Raw genomic sequence first — 21,790 nt, forward strand, 5'->3', positions numbered from 1 at the left:
TATAATCAAAACTAGTCTTGTATCCAGAGAAATGTAATATTAATAGAAGTGGCTTTAGGTGTTATTTTGTTGTCAATTGACATTCTGTCCACGGACAGATCTAAATAATTTCAGCATCAGTCGTATTTGACACTTGGTGCTCGACGTATGATCGATAAAAACTTATCTATTTGTTTATATTACTCGCAAGATGGGCAAGCATCGGTAAAAATTGCACAATACATTCAAAAACAACCAATAAACAACATGGGATACATATTTATAAGTAAATTGATCCGATTGTATTCCGTGCGATGTAGCGTATATGTAGAGACGTACCTCGTAAAATTGACAACAATTATTTAATCGTAAGGGCCCCTCTATTCCTATTACATCTCTCTGGTTGTACCCGATGACATTTCATCGCATATTAAGTTACTAAATAAAAAAAAATTAAAAGAAATGTGTCGGTTTGATCCGCACGCGGTCGAACTGTTATGTAATACCTATTAAATATATTTATATTTAATTGTTTAATATGAAAAAATAGGTAAAAAACTACCTACCTACCTACATGTAAACAATAGAAAAATTAATTAATTAATTAAATAAATTTTCAATAGATGGCGGTAAATTCTCCGTCAAGAGGAAACATTGGTAGCAAATAGTATATAAATAGAATTTTTTTCTTTTGTTATTATATTTGCGTGTACGTTTTGGCAGTGGTTTAGCCATGACGTACATATATATGTCGAATTGAAACGACTATTAGGGCGAAATCTGACAGCGGTGAATGTGGGACGTGGTTTTAAATACTACCATACAATTTCAACGACATAGGTCGAATGTATCGTTTTGAAAGGACTTTCCCATGTACGCCACATTTTTTCTATATGTTTAAAAATATATAAAAAAAAACCACGTACCACATTCACCGCTGTCTGATTTCGCCCTTATAGTACGGCGAGCATTATCTCAGACACACACACAGAATAGCGATATTTTATATATATGACAATGAACCCAAATTTAAAGAACGTACTGAATGTGAAGTAAAACTAAACGATAAATTTGATTCGGCATCAAAAAGACAATATGAAAGAGTAGTCTTATAGTAATTAGGGCGAGTTTACAAAGAAAACTATTGAATTGTAAAGCAACGATATGAGACAAGCCTTGACGTGTATGTAGCGAAGGTATGTGTACGTTTGTAAAGTGTAAGGTGTGGTATGTTGGGTGTAGCTAGTACCAGCTCGTGGCGCAGATGGACGCGAAGCATGTGCTGCAGCCGTTCGCCGTTGGACCGCCACAGCAGCTCTTCATAACATAAACCCATTAACCTATTGACCTACCTGTAAGGACAAACGAAAAGAAAGCAGAACCGTTTCTCATCAGTGTCAATACAAGAGCACAAATATATAAATGAAAAATAAAATAAAAAAAGTATTGCGTAATTTTAAAAACAATTAGTGTTAATAATGAATGTCTGTTTAGTAAGTCAAGAGTAACCGTAATAAGAGTATTACGAATGTTGTCATATATAATATATATATATAGAAATGTATATATTTAAAAAATGCATCAACAAATTGTGATAATGTCAAAATTTAGAATACATATAACTTTTATTATGAAGCCAGTGGTATCAACAGTCGATCGAAATGAATATGAAACTACATATGTATACTTTGAAAACTAATACGCGTCACTAAAAACTATTATATATATAGCAATATGTAAATAGACGGATAAATGTTCTAAAATATGTGCGTTTAAATATAGACACTATGTATATGTATATGTATTCATATTTAATATTGCATGTGAGTACGTAAAATATTTGTGTAAGCTTCAATGAAATCAATTTACATATATTCTGTGGTCGGTATTTCGCATTGTGTACGTCTTGCTCAATTGATTTCAGAAATGCTCAAGCGATAAAAGAGACTAGTTTTATGTGAAATCTGATAACATATCGATGGATCGATTTCCACAACTTGACAGTCTTGCATATTATCGACTGTGAACTCGTTTAATGGTGAGCTTACACAAACATCGGTGGAATATGGTTAATGTTTCAAAAGTAAAGGTTAACTTAAATGGTAAAAACTAATGAAAAATGAATTTAAATTAACAAATACTTTCAAGCCAATTTATAAAATGTGAATATTTTTAAAATTTGAATAAAATTTACGAAAAATATTATTTTATATGATTTTGATATCATATTATAGCAAAATGATTTGTTTCAAATGTGTTATGATTGATTAAATAACCGCAGACCACATTTACGTACATACATTTTAATATACGTATACATAATATATATTGTACTCAAACTGTAATACCAATAACTCGACAACACGGCGTCCTGGAGCAACTGTAAACCCTAAGAAAATTATGTTAACACTAAATCTGTGACATTATCAAAATTTGTGTTTCCTTTTATGTTTAAATAAAAGCTCGGAAAAAGTGGCTATGAACTGGCAAAAAAATGGAAATACTGATTGTAAGTACAAAAAAAAAATTAGTTCAATAGCCTGAATAAATCATTTGGCAATGAAAATCATTTGGTCGAATTCGAGAATAAATTAACTTTTGCAAAGTCAATTACGAAACTATGACTTTTTATGTGTTTAAGTGCTAATATTGAATTATGATAATTTTTCATATTACAAATTTTAAAGTGCATATTTAATAATAAAAATTGTTTTAATTTCATTTCACAATAGACATTACTGTATAGTAATTGTATTCGATTTTTACTTTATCTTTGTACGTAGTAACAATAGATGAAGTGTTGTGATCATGCGAAAATTCGAACTCGAGATTTTCTGATTTGAACTCAGAATCGATCACTGATCACGTTTTCATGATCTAGAAAAAATGTGTGTGTGTCTGTGTATTTTGGAGATTTTTTGAATACCGTTAGTCCTATCGAACTGAAACTTAGTATCGGTTACTGAAATTCTTATCGATACGACGTAAATTTTTAAGTTGACTGGAAATGGTACCTCCCCTTATAGGTGTCCTTTTTTTTTAAGTTTTTGAATTTAATTATCTCCCAAACCGCTAACCGAATCGGACTGATTTTTTTTTACATGTAATAAAAATTATAAATTTTATACCGTAATATATTTTGAATATTTTTACCTGAACTGAAAGTAGTACTTTCACTCTAGAGAATCGAGACTTTTTATGTTTTTCTCAGAAACCTTCTGGTTTATTGAACTGAAATTTCATATCTAAAATTTTAGGCTTAATACCAAGTTATGTATAAAATTTGTTAAGCATCCGTCAACCGGAAGTGGCAGCTTACTCTTGTTCGATTTTTCTTCTACTACTTATTTCGACCCCTTTAACATGTGCACGCTTCACGAAAGAATTCAAGTATTATTATTGTATTAATGTGATGAAAATAAAAAAATCACAAAATATAATAAACCGGAAGTGGGATTTGTTCCTCTTAGAAAGGTCAAAAATGTTGTGACCACGATACTTTCCACACTCCTGAACATATCAAGCTGAAAATTTATATTTGTATTCTTTATCTACTAACTTAGCTTTGATACGGTTTTGATAAGAATTCGTAAACCGAAAGTAGTGATTTTTTTTAAAACAATATTTCATTATTTTATTTCGGCCTTTTAAATTATTTTAATCTTCTTGATATGTATTGTGTATAATAATGATAGTGATTCTAAGTAATAAAAATCCGAAATTTGAACAAAATCTGACAACCGGAAGTAGAAATTTTGTCTTGTGTAAGTTTCCCTACATTTGCGCTCAATTTGCATCGAAAATGCTCTCAAAACCCATATGTATGTGTGAATGTGTATTGGAATGTTTAATCATCGAATTTTGTTTTGTGATATTCCTCAAATACAAAGATAAAGTCATTGGTTGGTCACATCCGAATTTTTTTTTGATACTTTCAACTGTGCACTATATAAAATAAGGAATATGAAATCTGGAAATATATGATTTTAATAAAAGGAATATTAAAAAAAATACCTAGGGCACTGTGGTGCATCGTCGCATGTTGGGGAGTGGAATTCTTGCTAATGGGCGTGTAAAAGAATTCATGTGATTCAGATGCCTTGTCACCAGATACCACAAAGAGTTTTACTGCTATTGGTTCGCTAATATTCAAATGAATAAAAGGAGGTACACCACAAACCAGGTGATTCTGTTAAAATAAAGAATACATTTGAGTGCAAATATTCAGCCATCCCAACGAGAGGAACTTTGCAATCCGTTAACACAAATATACATACATATATTTATACTGAGATCAATAATAATAATACAAATCAATTGAATCGGACAAATGAAAAGACATAAAACCTGTTGTAAAAACTCTTTATCGGGCAGGACACATTCCTCCCATGTGGGTTGTGGCGGTTTGCATTCGTCGGTTGTTTGGAACACGACCTTCGTGTCTTTGAGGAAGTTTTTACCGAGAAGGAAAAGTTCTAGTCCACCACTAGCCGGACACGACACCAATGATTTTCTACATATTTCAGGAACGCCTGGCGGTTGAGCTGCAATAAATTGACAATCGTAATAAATAAAGTGCATATTTAAGTATTTATATGATTATTTAAAAAAAATACTAACTGCAGACAATTTGTTGTGAACAAACTTGTATTGTTTCCATTACTCCTTCAGAATTTATAAGTTGAGTACGAAACACCATTCGACATCTTGTCGACTTCTTTTTTCCTCTTTCAGCAGTTTGATCACCGAATCTATGTTCGACATCGACATTGCGTTCCTAAAATCGCAAAAAATCATCATTTGATTAAAAAAATATCAAAAATTACACTGAGCGACAAAAAATCACGTCTTTCACGTACTGGAGCGGAGAATCACAAATCTTTACTAAGTTTGACCTATTGAATTCGAATATGACAATGATTTTTGTTGGCTTGCTCTTGTTTATGAGATTTATTTTATTTTATTTTATATATAAGGCTTAACAGCTAGACCTCAATGCGCTAGACAATTAATTACAAACATTGCAGTATTTTTATTATATAAATCGCTGTATTTCGAGAGGCTGAAGAAACGAAATTAACAATTAATTAATTAATCCATAGAAACATTTATGGATCTAGGACTTGTACTAAAATTTTGACATATTGTAAATTCAGATATTTGGGACAAAGCGGGTAGGATGATTTTTGCCAATTTGATGGAGGAACCGTTTCAACAATGATATCAGATATATTGGAAAACTCTGATAAGAAACGATCGACTTGCAGTATTAAAGTCTGACCAGCAGTATTAAAGATTAGCACGGGATCAAACCCGGTAACCTCTCGGTGCTAAACATAAACGCAACCACCGAGCCATACTGCTGGCTACAATATGGCTGAGATATGAGCGTTAAAAAAAATGTACAATTTTTATAGAATTTATCTTTTGTGGTCTGTAACTCAAAATCTAGTAATGCTGTACCAAAAGTGAGTACAGGAATCAATATTCGGTTTTTGTTTTATTAATTGTGATTTTTTATTGCTTTAAAATTCGTACAATTAATTTTTTATCGAATTTTAAGTAAAAAATATATATGTTTTTACACATTTTTTTCTCGAGCTACATATCTTGCAATTTTTTGGGCCCGTTTTATATTCCACTACGTTTTCAATGTCAATATATTTTTTTGTGAACGTACTAATTGGAGTAAATGATTTTAAATTATATTATGAAATGTTTTAGACACTCATCAATACTGAATGAATGAAATTGAATGATGCACGAGAGTAGGATTCTCCATTCTTCATCTCGCATCATGCATACAGTCATCAACAACAGCATTTTTAACTCAATTTAAAATCATTTACCGCTATAATTAATACGTTTAGATAAAAAATCAAACCTTATAAAAACGATAAAGTGAAAAATTGTCTAAATTAACTCATAATATTACGGAAAAAAGTATATCTTTGCCATTAAAAAATCGCTAGATAAGTAATTATAAGTATTTTAAAGCAATAAAAAATCACGATAGAAAAATATTTGACTATTGATTCTTATACTCACTTTTGCCACAGCAATACAAGAGTTTGAGTTAAAGACTGCAAATGCTAAAAATATATAAAAATTGTGCATTTTTTAAGCGCTCATATCTCATAAACGAGATCAAACCGACAAATCATAGTCATATTCGAATTCAGTGGGTCAAACTTAATTAAAGATTGATTAGTCTCCGTCCCGGTAATATATTTTTGTTAGTGTTATTAATGATTATTAAAAAAATTGGACAAACCTTCAAGATTCCTACGCAATCGCACGTGACCTGCCAATTTTTTTGCGCGTCAAAATCTATATCTATCAGTACGGTACCGTCTTCTTTTACTTCTGTGCAAGGCGTAGAATTTTTACCGAAAACTCTACAAGCTTGATAAAACATGTGTGGAGCAACACGTCCGACATCAGTACCAATGAATACCTAAAATTAATATATCAAAGTTATTTGTAAAAGGAATGGGGATGACCCACGGTAAAAAAAAGATGGAAGAGCTTCTTGGAAGAATGCCCTGATAATATGACAATAATAAGAGTTTAGTACCTGTAATGTAGCAGGTTTATCGTATCCGACTAATTTAACTATAGGAAATCCATTGCCAGATCTGTCTTTAACAGCTCCTCTACTTCCTTCAGTTTGATATCTGAAAAATAAAAGTTATGAATATGGATTCAGCTATACATATATAGTATGGAACCATTTCAGTGACGGCTTCATAAGGGTGGGCTGCAGAGATTAATCAGGCTGTAGTAGCTCATTGACCAGTCCGGTGATCAAATGCAGACAAAAATAGCATGCATATGTACTATACTGGGAGGCTGTAGTTCCACAGCCCATATAGACGAGCCGCCACTGAACCATTTGTATGATAACAATAATATTAAACCTGGCTCTGTGCTGTTGTTCTGGTTGACAAACGATTTGTAAGTAAAAACGTCCATCTCTAGAATGTGAAGGTAATTGTGAACAAAGGTTTATAGGTTCGAGTGGATGAGGTTGTGGTATGACCGCTTTCCGTCGAGATACTGATGGGGTAGTTGCTTTTCCACTGCTAATTACATTACGATATCTATAAAAATAATGATAGAATTATTAAATGCTTCAAAAGTAACATCAACAATAGAGAACATTGTAAAAGCGCTAATAATGCATGCTTGAAAGCAAAAATTTATTCTATTTGGATAGCACATTGAATTTTTAAAGTGAACTTATTTTTTTTTTCATACTATGAGAATATTCTAAGAATTAGTAATTTTGTAAAATGCAACAAAGAAAAGATTACATGCCAAAATGAAATATGCAATGAGTGTGTGATATTTAAATGATGTCTAAATTGGATATTTAATTGCGACAAAAAAAGAAAACAAAAATGATAAATTTTTTTTTAACAACTACAAGAAAAATCTTTCAATTTCAAACAATGAAATGTCTAATCAATACTATAAAATTGAAATAAAAATAAAACACATACGTAGTTGGAGTACATAGCTGTTTTGGTGAACGAGTAGCTGTCTCGTGAAAATTAAAATTATCGTTTGCATCGTCTGAATCAAATTTTAGATCCGATTTACAATTTTTAAGTTGTTGAGTATCTTCTCTCCACGAAGTTTCCAAGTGCTCTGAGAATCTGTGACAAAATCCAAATCAATACAATAAGATCTCATCAATACATAAACAATCGTATCATCATAAAGTGTTCCAAGTCAATTAATACAATGAGAGAACTCACAACTGCATCGCAAATCGAACTTGCGGCGATCGTGTTAATAAATCACCCGAATGATAATAAAAAGTAATGAACGACACAATGAAACATGAAAGTGATACATAGAAAATGTGACATCTTGAGATGCATGCTGGAGAAGAAACACTAACAACACGCACACATATGTACATACATAGATTAGAAGCACACGAGTGATTTCTACATACCTTAAACAATTATTCCTCGGCGTTAGATTCATTTCCATGTGATCGAACCCGAGTCCACTGTCGTTGCTGTTGTCGCAGGAATCTACGGGCCGAGTGAGTGGCGGAACTCTCGACAGCATTTTACCCCGCGAAGTCATAATTTTACCAGCATTTTGCATCTGTTGATGGTACTGGTGCTGGTGTCCCAAGATGGACTTTGTGGGCAGGGCTTTTCCGGGCTGGCGTTTCACAGCGTGGAGTTTCCCCGGGTGCAGTTTTCCCGGATGCAACTTGGACGCTGTGCGTATCACTTTGCGATGAATCCGTGGCGTCATTGTGGATCCAGTGGACATCGTCATTTTCATACCTGGAATGTGTAATTGGTAAGTTTTGAATGTACGGTCGGTAGCATTGCATCAATATAATAGCATCTTGTTGTTTGTTATAATAGACGGACGTGTTTAGCCAATGGTCGATCACAGTAGAGTGAAGAAATCGCGATAGAAATAGTATGACGTGTTGGCGTCATCAATACGTATCCGACCGCAAGGACAACTAAAGTAAAACTAATAGGAAATCCTGTGATTCCAATCAAAGTGCAACCTACGCCTCACTACTACATGGAAAAAGTGCATTGGCGTACGTTGCAGTTCAAAGCTAGTCGAATGATAATGTTTAATCAATATAAACACTGTGAACACATGAGGAAATGCAAACACCATTTGTTTGAAATCAAACAATATGTAAATATGTTTTTTTTAATATTATTTTATATTTCATGAAAACAGCATAATATTTAAACATGTGAAATTTAATCATTATTTTATATAATTATCAAAGTGAAATTATATTTCAAGTGAAAATATATTTTCAACCTTGAAATCATCACTAGTTACATTTTCAAGGTTGGTTTAATTCGTTTAAGATTATATTGTTAGGGTTGGTATTATTTAAGGGTTAGGATAGGTTAGGATAAGTAAGGGGTTGGCTCTATTCATTTAAGTTTGGTTGTTAGGGTTAAATTTATACAGTTAAACGTTGTAAATTCATTGTTTGTTACATTTTCACTGCTTGCATTGGTGAAAATATATTTTCACTTGAAATATGCTTTCATTGTAACATAATAATAATGATAAGTTATATTTCAGACAGTGAGGAGGGTGGTGCAATTCTTATCATATAATAATGTCTGTGTGTCTGTCTCAGATAACGCTCGTCGTACTATAATAGTCGTTTCGATTTGACATGCATATGTACGTCACAGCTAAACCACTGCCAAAACGAATACGAAGTATAATAACAGAAAAAAACTTCTATATATACTATTTGCTACCAATGTTTCCTCTTGGCAGAGAATTTACCGCCATCTATTAAAAATTTATTAAATTAATTTTTATATTGTTTACATGTACATAGGTAGGTTGCGATGCATATGGACGAGCCGCCGCTGCATAATATACATACATATAAGTAAGTATACTCAGTGGCGGACTGGGACTGAAATCAATGCATGCCAGGAGTCAAAGAAGGCCCCCCACCCAGGGTTAAAAAAATTTGTCCCCCCCCCCCCCATATAACAAAATTTTCTTCTTTCCATCACGCTAAAAATCAAGGGCAAAAAATAAATAAAATTTTCAAAAATGGGAATAAACAAATTTAGGCAAAAGCAAAATAGATCCATAAATCACATTGTATATTTCGTTTTAACCTTTTTCCTAGGTAAATAGAATGCATCATAAAAGAATGCGGCATAAAAGCGGCTTTTATGTAGAAAACAATACATTTATTTCGGTAGAAAACAATCAGGGACGTCATTTCAGCTTTTTCTTGGGGGGGGGGGGGGGGGGGGGCAAAGATTGGTCAAATTGAATTTGAAAAAATAAGCTTATTTTTGGAAAAATAATTATAAAAAAATATTATGTAAGAAGTCAAAAAAGCGCCGCAGGCGAAAATTTTTTTCCAAAAATCTTCACATGATTAACAAAAATCGACCATTAAAATGTATCACTATATCAAAAAATATACGAACTTTCGGAAAAATAAACGATACACATCTGTTTTTGAGAAAAAAAAAGTAAAGGGGACCTTTCTAACGATTCGCTCCATGGGATGAACAATTTCTAAGAATGTTACCCAAGGCATACCACTTAAAAACCAAAATATACTTGCTTCAAAATAATAAAATCTTTTTTTTTCAAAGCACATAGCTGCGATTATTTTATTAGTTACCCAAAAGTAACATACATAAGAAATAAACGCACCAGTCATAGATCCATAGTATCTCATTAATCATTAAATTAATAATATTTTCTAAATTCACACTATTCTTTAATTTAGGGGGGCGAGTGCCCTACCTTTTAAATATTTTCAACTAGTGTTTTTACCCGGCTACGCTCGGTATTTGTAATATAAACCGCTTAAAAATGGCCAATCTAATAGTAAACATTTTATTAAATGGTTCTATTTTATTTAAATTTATTTGAATATTCATGTTTTTTTTATTAAATCGAACATCACGGAATCTACGACCCAAACAAATATACATCAAAGTGTTTCTAATTAATTGTTTAATATGAAAAAAAAATAATAAAAACTACCTACCTACCTACATACGTATAAACAATATAAGACACCAATAGAAAAATTAATTAATTAAATTTTCAATAGATGGCGCTAAATGCTAGAATTATTTCCCTAGAAGAAAAATTGGTAGCAAACAGTATATATAGAAGTTTTTTCTTTTGTTATTATATTCGTACATTTTGTTGGCAGTATTTTAGTCGTGACGTACATATGTATTTCGAATCGAAACGACTATTATATGTATGTAGTACGGCGAGCGTTATCGCAGATACACTGATACACAGACGCACAGAATAGCGATATGTATATGATAACACCAGCAGATGTACCGGGCGTTGCTTAAACCAAGTCACGTATACATACATAATATTGCTAAGGTTAAAACAAACAAACAAAAAAAGTATATGGCTTAAAAACTGCACATATAAAAGTTGTTTTGACTAAACAATATGCAACTACATACATATGTACATATATATCCCATTAACAAGTAAACAAATTATAATAACTTAAATAAAAATTTGAAAAGTTTCTACAGGATCATGATGAATCCATTGATACACAATACGTATATGGTTCGATGATTATTCCGCAAAAAGCGATATACCGCACGTCTCTAAAATCTCGACCACGGAACATCTGGCACCCAAAAACTCCACCAATCCACCAAACCACCAACACATGCGAAATATTGTAATAACGTGAACTTGAGTGACAGATATTCCGTCATCGAGATTTTAGTGATGTGCGCGAGATCATTTTTTGCGGAATAATCCGTTTACCATATAATATAAACATTGGGCTTAAAACACATCCAATTTATGTAGTATATCTAAAAATGAAATGCTGTATAAATTGCAAATACATACATAATGTACTGCACTGCACTAATCGATTCAGTACAATTGCATGACTAACTGCAATAAGCAATGCACCTTCCCGTCGCCTTTTCTTCGACTTACGTCGATTAAGAGGAAACGAGATAAAAACTATGCAATTTTTCTATACAAACAAAACACCCACACACTCACACCTTACAAAAATCCACACATGACATAAGATACGCAATCTTAATCGACAATTTCAAAGCTATAACTGCGAATTAAACTTGCATTCATCCCAGTTGCATCGATTAGGCAGATGCATCACTACAAACATCTACATACAATTTATTATATATACAAAAAAAAAATACCATTTTCCATGAACCGACGCAAAGTATTGATTCATTTTCTGCCAGTCACTACGTTTGCGGTGCCCAATGGGTTTTTACCCATTTAATTACGTGAATCATTAATAAGCACCACGTGACGAACCGAACGAAATGATTTCTTGATTGGTTTTTGTATGTATGTAATATCAACTCTCGAGAGGAATGCAGCGAGAAATTTTGAAGACAAACACACGATAAAAGACACTTACAATATATTTACACATTATAACCGGCCTCTTAATATTATTACACAGACATATACCAATATTAAGTTATCCAATTATTTTTCAACCTTGAAGCAAATTTACACTACCTACTGTTCAGATTCGAATTCGAGATAGCGCTAAGATGATAACTCCACAAATTTGGCTAAATTGAGTTATTAATCAAGTTTTGTTCCTGTTTTTATATTCAACCATTTGGTGCTTCAGCACCAGCAAAATTAGATATTATTTCAGAATAATCTGAAGTACGCGCTATCTGGATTATGTATTTTTTTGACTCCAAGTCTAAAATTGAGGCCCTAAAAATGTGAGACCCATTGCAGCAGCAGCTGCCACTTCTGCTCCACTCTCTCTGATCATAATCTTCTTCATCATCTACAGCTATTTACCGTCCACTGCTGGATTAAGGCCTCTCCAATAGGTTTCTACTGGTCTCTGTTTTGCGCAAATCTCATTCATCTCACCCCACACATTTACTTAATTTCGTCTACCCATCTTCCCTGCGGTCTTCCTTTTACCCATTTGCATTCTATCGGGTACCATTCTAACATTTATTTTGTTCACCTTTCGTACATTCTTCTAGCAACGTCGCCCGCCCATTGCCATTTCAATTTCTTTACTCTATCACTATGTTCACTATCCTTGTCATACTTCTAACCCTCGTGTTCCGTTTCCTGTCTTTCCTTGTTATGCCAATCATACAGCGTTCCATACTTCTTCGAGTGCATTGGACTTTGTGTAGCATCTTGGCGTTCAGTGTCCAAGTTTCACATCCATACATACGTCATCACAAGCATTGATTGAAGATCTTTTTCTTCAGGCAGAGTGGCATTTTTTATTTAAAAACAACATTAATTCATCCAAATGCACTCCATACTAATTTCATTCGTCTCTTTATCTCTTCATATTTACTACCGGACATGTCAATTATTCGACCTAAATATAAATAATTATTTACTACTTCTACTTCATATTTGAAGATATGTATGTATATATGTACATAGATGCTAATCTGTGCAATTCTTTAATGTATTTTCTTATGTAACTACATATATCCTAATAATTGTTATCTTATATTATTTTTACTCATTATGTTAGCTTAAAATTGTATTAAAAAGTCTTGAAATACATCTTTACTTTGAAAAGTATGTCTAAAAGAAATACACATGTTCAAGCTGGACATTCTATTAATTAAAATGAAACATGGCAGTGATAAAATTGAAGGAAAAAAAAACATCCTAAGAAGCCGAATCTGTTCCCATTTCCTAATTCTTGCCTAAAAACTCAATTGGGGTTTAAGTAACGTTTGAAACTGGTGATATTTACTCAAACGCACGCAAATAAAGCCGTTTGTAGAATGAAAAATTGCGTGAGTACGAGTAAGATGCAAGATGAAAGTCACGCTCACGTTAACAAACCCCAGATCACTACCCTAGATAACTACCGCCGTGGATTTCGAGTTTTGTAAAGGTGTGTTTAGACTCTCTAATATATCTTGCAAGAATATAAAATAAACAAAAGAAGTCTATTGATGAATGTATTTTTCCAAAACTAGTTCTATCTTCTTCATTGTTGTTAAAATGTAATGCTGTGAGCATTACATTTTAACATCTAAATCTAAAATACTCAGCAGTTAGGGATTTCCTTTGAGAAATTCTGCTATGGTTACAAATTCAGAAATTCCGGGGTCGACCAGTCTTTATAAACATTGACCAGAACATCGTAACCTGTGCACCGCGGTAATATGTGTTCTCCGAACAGCACTTCGGCCTAATGCGTGCGAGTGAGATCGCGTGTAAGGGAGAAAACCGATATTAGTTAGTGTTTTGTCCCTATGCATTATACGGAATAACCAACGACTGCCAATGAAGTACATATGTATGTATGTAGTTGACAAACTCTAAGAGTCGTAAACAATGTGTGCCGCGAATATCCAAAGGTTACGATGCTCTGGATTACACGACCCATGTTCAATGCATTTTTTTTTAATGCTACCTGGAAAGGCTTTGCGGGTAGTATTCTTGTTTACTTTGTACATGCTCAAAATACAACCTCTATCGGCGTTTTTCAGGCCCATGGACGTTTTTTTTGCCCATGAACTATCGGCATTGGACGTGGTATGTATGTAACCAGAGTTTATGCAATGTATTCTATAACTTTCGACAACATTCAGACAATGCAATGTGCACACACGGTTGGTGCATTCATTGCGATGCACGGTAGCAAGCTAGATCGTATTAGAGCCGCTTCAAAGCAAACAACACAGCAATTAAGGTAATGCAAACTAATGGTGCAAGTAATTAACGACAAGTCTCAAACACGATGCTAGAGTGTGCATTTAACACCGAACCGTTATATGTATTGCGATAAAATATAAAACGAAACGAAAAATACCCATATGTGTACATACATATACGTGTGTTACGGCACGTACCGGATCATTGGGTGAATCCAAATTTTTTTGTGTTTAAAACCATTGAAGCGATAATGGTATGCGTAAATAGATAGATAAATTCGCGTGGCTGCTGGACTGCTCGAATGGACATAACATTGATATGCGAGAGACGATATGATACAACTGTTTTGTCCGACGACCGGTATATTGCGCTGTATCAGCAGTCTACGATCGGAGAACGATTCTTGTCAATTTCAATTATAGTTTAATTGCTGCGAGACTATAAATGTGTCTGTACGGTGTTTATAAGTAAATCAGACCGGTATTCAAGTATATATCATGGGTTGTCTTGAATGCAATCATTAGAGAAAACTTTTATTTATATTTTACATCATACAAAAGTTGTTAAACAATTTAGTTTCACTTTAAACCGTTTTATCTATTTTGGTATCATATGGATTGTACGCACATACGTTTGTTGTTTAACCCTCCCTCACAAAAAAAAAAAAATTAAATATCTTAACCCTCCCTCACTGAAGTGGGGTATGCAAGTGCCCCAATTTTTATGTTTTTCATAATAACCATATGGTTTTCAAAGCTATACACCCTATATTTCTTGTATTCCTAGAATGAACTATAAGAAATTTATTTTAATAGATTTTGTAAGATTTAGAAAAGGGGGAAATCGTAAAAAAATACATTTATACATTTCTACTTCCAAAGTATGATTTAAAGGCGGTAGCGATGAGTCGTGTTTTTGACATTGCATATTCTTATTGATCGACGAATCAATGCGAGAGAAAGAGACAACTATATTTTCGTAAGCTATTGTTTTAGTCGTTTTTAGCGCGTGGCGCGAGTCATGCAGTCGCCTGTTGGCCTTACCTATGTGCGTTTGCATGTCGATACTTGTCGTTATTTTTTAATACAAAAATAGTCAAAAACATGCTATAGGACTAAAACTTTGTTATGTTGATGTATAAAATGATTAATAAGATATACATATATTGAACCCATTTGTATTGAGAAAAGCTGTATTTTCGGGTATACTGGGGTCTTACTCGACCCCGGTTAGGGACACTCGTTTGATCTTGACGCTCCGTCCTTCAAAGGTTTGTATGGACAAGGCGCTGGGGTCCAGCCCTTTTAAGAGGGCTGTACACCCGAAACCTTAATTTTGTTACCGTTCCTTTCTTCGATATATACATATATTGAGTGTATGTATATATTGAGTGAATGCGACAATATATATCAATATATATATTGAGTGAATGCGACAGTTGCGCTTCGACCAGATAAAACGTATTTTAAATTGACAAAATCGAGGTTTCGTATTCTCCTATTTTCTCCTCCAAAACTGGACCTGGACTGGATTTTTAAAAAAATTTCATCATCGGTATGAGAAAGATACTTTCTGTGCATCTATCGACGTATTTCTTTTAAATTGACCGTTAAATAATCTCGCTGGACTCGTTTCGTGGGTGTAAAAAAGAGGCGATTTTATAGTTGTTTGGCGGCTCCTAGCTCCTATAAAAAATAATTAATCAAAAAAATAAAACGATAAATGCACCCCAATGGTGGATATCCATAGCATATTAAAAAATAATTTCTCTAGTGCCATAATTGAGGAAGGGAGAAGTATAGCACGTTTGTATGGACAAGTCGCTGCTGTCCAGCCCTCTTAAGGGATGGATGAAATGATTTGAAAAAGTATAATAAATTAAACGGATGTATGGAAGAGACCCGTCCATAGTAGTAGGATATGTAGATTTTCAATATAAAATTCGGATGTGTCCAAACCACTACTTTATCTATGTATTTGAGGAATATAAAAAGGTTAAAGAACAAAATTCGATAATTAAACATACATACACGTTCACACATACAGGCTATGAGAGCATTTTCGATATAAATTGAGCGCACATGTAAGGAATCTTACACAAGACAAAAGTTCTACTTCCGGCTGTCGGATTTTGTTAATTTTTTTTTTATTACTTAGAATCGCGATAATTATTATACACAATAAATATCAAGAAGATTAAAATAATTTAAAAGGTCGAAATAGAATAATGAAATATTGTTTAAAAAAAAAAAATACTACTTCCGGTTTACGAATTATGTAATTCTAAGTTAGTACATAAAGAATACAAATATAAATTTTCAGCTTGATATGTTCAGGGGTGTGGAAAGAATCGTGGTCACAACATTTTTGACCTTTCTAAGAGAAAAAATCCCACTTTCGGTTTATTAAATTTAGTGATTTTTTTTTATTTTCATCACATTAATACAATAATAATACATGAATTATTTCGTGAAGCGCGCACATGTTTAAGGGGTCGAAAAAAATAGTGGTAGAAAAATCAAACAAGAGTGAACTGCCACTTCCGGTCGACGGATGCTTACCAAATGTTATACATAACTTGGTATTAAGCTTAAACTTCTAAAAGTTTAAGCTTTTTTTACTACATTTTTTTCCCGGGATTTGTAATAAGAATTTCCGGGTAAGAAACCTGGTAAGTAATTAGATCAGTTACAATTAGAATATATCTAAGATGTATTGTAAGCATACCTTATGAAAAATAAAAACGTAACAAAATCAATTTGTATTTATGTCAACTACAATACATACATATGTATGTATAAAGGACACTGTTCAATGTCAAGGAAGTGTGGGATTGAAACTGTAATCCCGAAGTCGGTGTAATCAAATTAATAAATAAAATTCACTACGGAGTTGAAAGAGTATTGTAAAATGAACATTCGAATTGTTCATGATCTTAGATAATAAAGGAGGTAAGTAAAAAGCAGGCGAAGACACATTATTTCATATGACTTTGTCTTACATGTCATTTGGGGTATACGAAAATATTTTTAACTTTATCAATGTATGTATGTATGTGTGTATATATGAAGTATCAATAAATTTTGCTTTATTACGCACATAGGCATAAAAAATAATAAGCTTTCTAGTACAATTGTGTGCACAAATTACAACACAACTCCAAAGGCTGTTTTGGTAGTTGACATTGTGTACGGAGAGCGGACAAACAAACCGTCAACCCCAGACATTTATGGAAAATCAATAAATTTTCTTTCAATTTTCCGGACAATGTTCGGCTAACTTACGCCTTAAAAAAAGCCACACACCTACAATATACATATAAGTCGAAATTGCTTCCATTTCATTATTTATTTGGTATTTTACAATTCAATTAACAAATTTATACAATCAAATGAAGTATTCTTTAGAATATAATAAATTAAAATAATATATATAAAAACGGCCGCCATGTTTGTGGGTATGTGGCGTACGCGTCGACCAGTATGGAGATTTCAAAAAAACAAAATTTTAATATGCAAGGAGTATATGCTGTGCCTAGAGATATTTAATAAAATAAATACACGCGAATGAGGCGCACAACCAATCAGCGTGAAGTGGTCCACGTGGACCACTTAATGTTTGACCAATTAAAGCAGTGCTTCCCAATTACTTGCATGTCACGACCCCCTAAATCTGAAAGAATTCCCAGCAAATTTTTTTTTTCTAGTTAAAAGGTTTATTTGGCAGTAATTATTATAATTATAATACACATTATTATAATTATAATACACAAAATTATAGAAACTTGCTTAAAAACATTTTTTTTTAAATAAAAACTATTCACACATGAAACAATTTAATGTGATAGATGAGGTCGCATGTTTATACATAACAAATCGACATCGGGTTCAATGTCAGAAATGCTAACTCGCAAAGGATCTTCCAAAGTCTCCGTGGAAAGGCATGACCTTTGCTTATTTTATAAAATAAGTAATGACGGAAATGCTGTTTCGCATAGGTACGAAGTCGCGAAAGGAATAAGAGTTACCAGGGCTTCATTTCCAATAGCAGGATATTTTTGCTGTTGCCTTAACCAAAATTCTGAAATATTTTTTTCATTAAATTCAACTTCAAGCAAATTATCTGATCTGATATCAATCAACTCTTCTTGGGCTGTCCACGTAATATGATTATATTTTAAGGACTTGGCAAATGGTGTTCTTATCCGATTGTTCCTTTCATCCTCATTCAAGTTTGGGAAATATTTCATTAAATATATATATGTACATTCCCTAAATATGTAATGTGGAAAAATATTCATAAATGAAAATTTTTACTTTATATTGAATATTTTCGCGGCCCCCCAGGGGGTCGCGTCCCCCAATTTGGGAAGCACTGGATTAGAGCAACGACGATATATTCTGACCAATGGGTGCATTTTGAGCATCCGCTATAGGGATGAGGCATAACGACCGATTGTGTCAAGGAGACGCGGGGAAGTGTGGATCGTCTGACACGTGCTCCTGATATTGAGCACCGAACTTAGAATGGGTGACGTCAGCGTCAGATGCGCTGCGCGGGAGCGTACACAAATACACATATCCATTCATTCATCATTTCGAACGGGTGAACGGGTTGGATCGGCGAGTGTGAAATGCGCGCACTAAACATTTTACTATTAATACGTGCGCGTGTCTATTAATTACCTTAAATTATATTTATATATAACAAATAACTTTATTTTAATTCGTGTATCAATTCCTTTCCGAAACCACCCGTTGAAATCAACGGGCACAACACTAATTTTAATACAAAATATATAAATTAAAATATATTTTTAATTAGAAGATTATATATAAATTATAGCCGGCAGCATGGCTCGTGGTTGGGCTTTTGCCTAGCACCGAGAGGCGCCGGGTTAGATCCCGTGAGTTGACCTCGATTGAAAAAAAATTATTCCGAGTATATCTGTAATGCTGCTGGTCAGACTTGGATATTTGTGACTCCAAGTCGATCGTTTCCAACTAGAGTTTTCCAATTTTTCTGATTTCGTTGTTGAAACGGTTCCTCATTTAAATTGGGTAAATACCTTCCTACCTGATATGCCACCACTATTTGAATATGATTAATGTACAAGTTAAAATTCATAGATGTCTCGTTAATTTGGAGTTTTTAGTGTCTCGTAATTCAGCGACTCGTGTAGTAAAAATGCTGCATTGTTTGTAATTGGCCAGGAGGCGCATTGGGGTTTACTTGTTATGCCTTCCTGATATAAACGTTCATATATATTATAGTAAAAATATTAAAGCAATGATCAAACAAATATGCATTTCTAATCTAAAGTAATTTTTACACAGTTGTCAAAAACGTGTTTGTAAGTTATTAATTTTGCACATGACTGATTGTGGCCAGCGAATTCGAATTGTTTGTCAATTTTGAATACTCCGTGACGCGTTAAATAAAAGTGTTAATTCGGAAAATGAAATTAAATCGAGAATATCGACGAAAATACATGCATTGTATGTACATGATATTGGCTGAGTGTCAAAATCGCTTCAATTAGGACTCGGGGGTACACAAAGTAGGCGCGAAAAGAAATACTTACCCATTCGCTTATAAATAGAAATATGTTCTATATCTGTTTATGCCGTGCATGTCGTGCACTTTCAGAGGTGAAACTATCTCATCGGTTTATTTTCGTAAAGGTAGATGATTTTCGCATCGACGGTCGTTGCCGATGATGAATATCAACGCTAACCACGCGACGATGCGCTGAATCATCGTCGTTTGGAAGCTCGCTATATACATTCGTATGCATGTATTAGATACGTTAATGAAACTAATATAGTGAATGGAAAAATGGTATTAATATATAAATCAAACGGAAGGAAAATGAAAAACAAATTTTCATACGATCATACTTCATAGGAAAACATTTTCATAGTAATTTTTATTATAAACAGTATTGTAAGTGCTTGCATAGTAGGATTTTATAGTTAATTTTTATTTTGATCTATAAAAGCTGAAATATGTTGAGTGTGACTTACTAATTGCAAAGGCAGTGTGGATGTTCACACCGTTGGTTAATTTTTTTTTTGCCTATTACATATTACATTTGCAATAGGCAAAAAGTTCAATGTCTGACTTAATAGTATTTAATACTAGTTTTTTCACCCGGCTTCGCTCAGTATTTGTAATATAAACAGCTTAAACATGGCGAATCTAATAGTAAATATTCATTTGTTTTTTTATTTAATTTATTTAAATCGAAAAAAAAATCAGATTGTCGTAATAGTAATTTCGTTTTGTTTTCGAAGTTCCCAAACCAAAAATACTAACATACAAAGTCTGTTTCGAAATTATATGTTAGATCAATATTTTTCTATGTACATATGTACGTACGTTGTAATAATAGATGAATATTTACTATTAGATTTGGCATGTTTAAGCTGTTTATATTATAAATACTTAGCGAAGCCGGATAAAACAACAACTAGTACTGTATAAATATAATTGTTAATCGATGTGTGATTGGCCAGGAAAGCATTGGGTTTACCTGTTAGGCCTTCCTGATATGTACATGTAAAATAAAATACTCGAAAGCACACAGTTCCCGGAAAGATGCACTAAATTCCTCTGAATAGTGGCGCAGTTTCGAAAAGTCCGAATTTTCAAAGTTACGTCGTGTCCACTCCAGATAAAATGATAACTGATAGTCACATACTGTTTCGGTGAATTAAATTAATATATTTTATTATACATAAATTAAAACCCAATAAGTGCTGAGACTTATCGCTAGAATATCACAACGAATCCTCACATGATCAACGCCAAATCTTTTTGCATGAATTTCCTTAGAAACAAATGCCAGGAACCGATGACAAATCTGCATTCACAGAGCGACGATGAAACGCGAACGTATAACAATTTTATTTTTAACGATAAATCGGAAATTGTGCGTAGGTATACAAACACCTATACACGACTTGAGGATGAAAATAGACAACGGCGTGGCGTTTAATGGCTTCTACGGTGATTCGTGAAAATAAAACGTGCATAACGAGTGCAAACAGAACGGGGTGGAAGCGGTTCGACGGCTTGATTATAGCAAATAATGGGGTGGAATTGTTGTGATTATACACTCGCATCACGGACAAATGACCATCCGAAGGGTGAGGATGGCGCCGCTGGACCTGACAGCCGGAAAATAAAATAACTGTAATACATCCGATATGCAAATATAAAGGGAGACACAATGATAACCGACGACACTGATTTCAAATGGAACGCTCAGAATGTGAATGACCCAATGGGGGGAGGGGGGTAGGGATTGCTTCAGATGCTACGCAGCATCAAATGATGCACGATACTGACTGAATTTAATTAAAATAAAAAGTTTTCATTGCCAGCAGTATGGTTCGGTGGTTACGTTTATGTTAAGTACCAAGAGTTCGATCCCGTGCTAATCCTTAATGCTGTTGGTCAGACTTGGATATTTGTGACTCCAAGTCGATCGGTTCCTATCAGAGTTTGCCAATTTATTTGATTTTATTGTTGAAACGGTTCCTCCATTAAATTGGGGGGACATCATCCTACCCGCTATGTCACAAATATCTGAATTTGATTTATG

General features: G+C 33.4%; 1 protein-coding gene across 1 annotated transcript in view; it reads right to left on the bottom strand.

Annotated features, from left to right (window-relative positions):
* The window catches only part of NFAT (nuclear factor of activated T cells 3), a 54,583-nt gene that overhangs the window by 5,381 nt on the left and 27,412 nt on the right, over window positions 1-21,790 (bottom strand). The window contains exons 2-9 of the mRNA XM_077444927.1: window positions 7,946-8,291; window positions 7,485-7,640; window positions 6,900-7,082; window positions 6,557-6,656; window positions 6,254-6,436; window positions 4,600-4,756; window positions 4,327-4,523; window positions 3,994-4,168 (exon numbers count right to left, since the gene is read on the bottom strand). Coding sequence (XP_077301053.1) covers window positions 3,994-4,168; window positions 4,327-4,523; window positions 4,600-4,756; window positions 6,254-6,436; window positions 6,557-6,656; window positions 6,900-7,082; window positions 7,485-7,640; window positions 7,946-8,291 — 1,497 coding nt within the window. The remainder of the gene's footprint in view (window positions 1-3,993; window positions 4,169-4,326; window positions 4,524-4,599; window positions 4,757-6,253; window positions 6,437-6,556; window positions 6,657-6,899; window positions 7,083-7,484; window positions 7,641-7,945; window positions 8,292-21,790) is intronic.

The sequence above is a fragment of the Arctopsyche grandis genome, chromosome 13 (assembly GCF_051622035.1).
Source record: "Arctopsyche grandis isolate Sample6627 chromosome 13, ASM5162203v2, whole genome shotgun sequence".
NCBI lineage: Eukaryota > Metazoa > Arthropoda > Insecta > Trichoptera > Hydropsychidae > Arctopsyche > Arctopsyche grandis.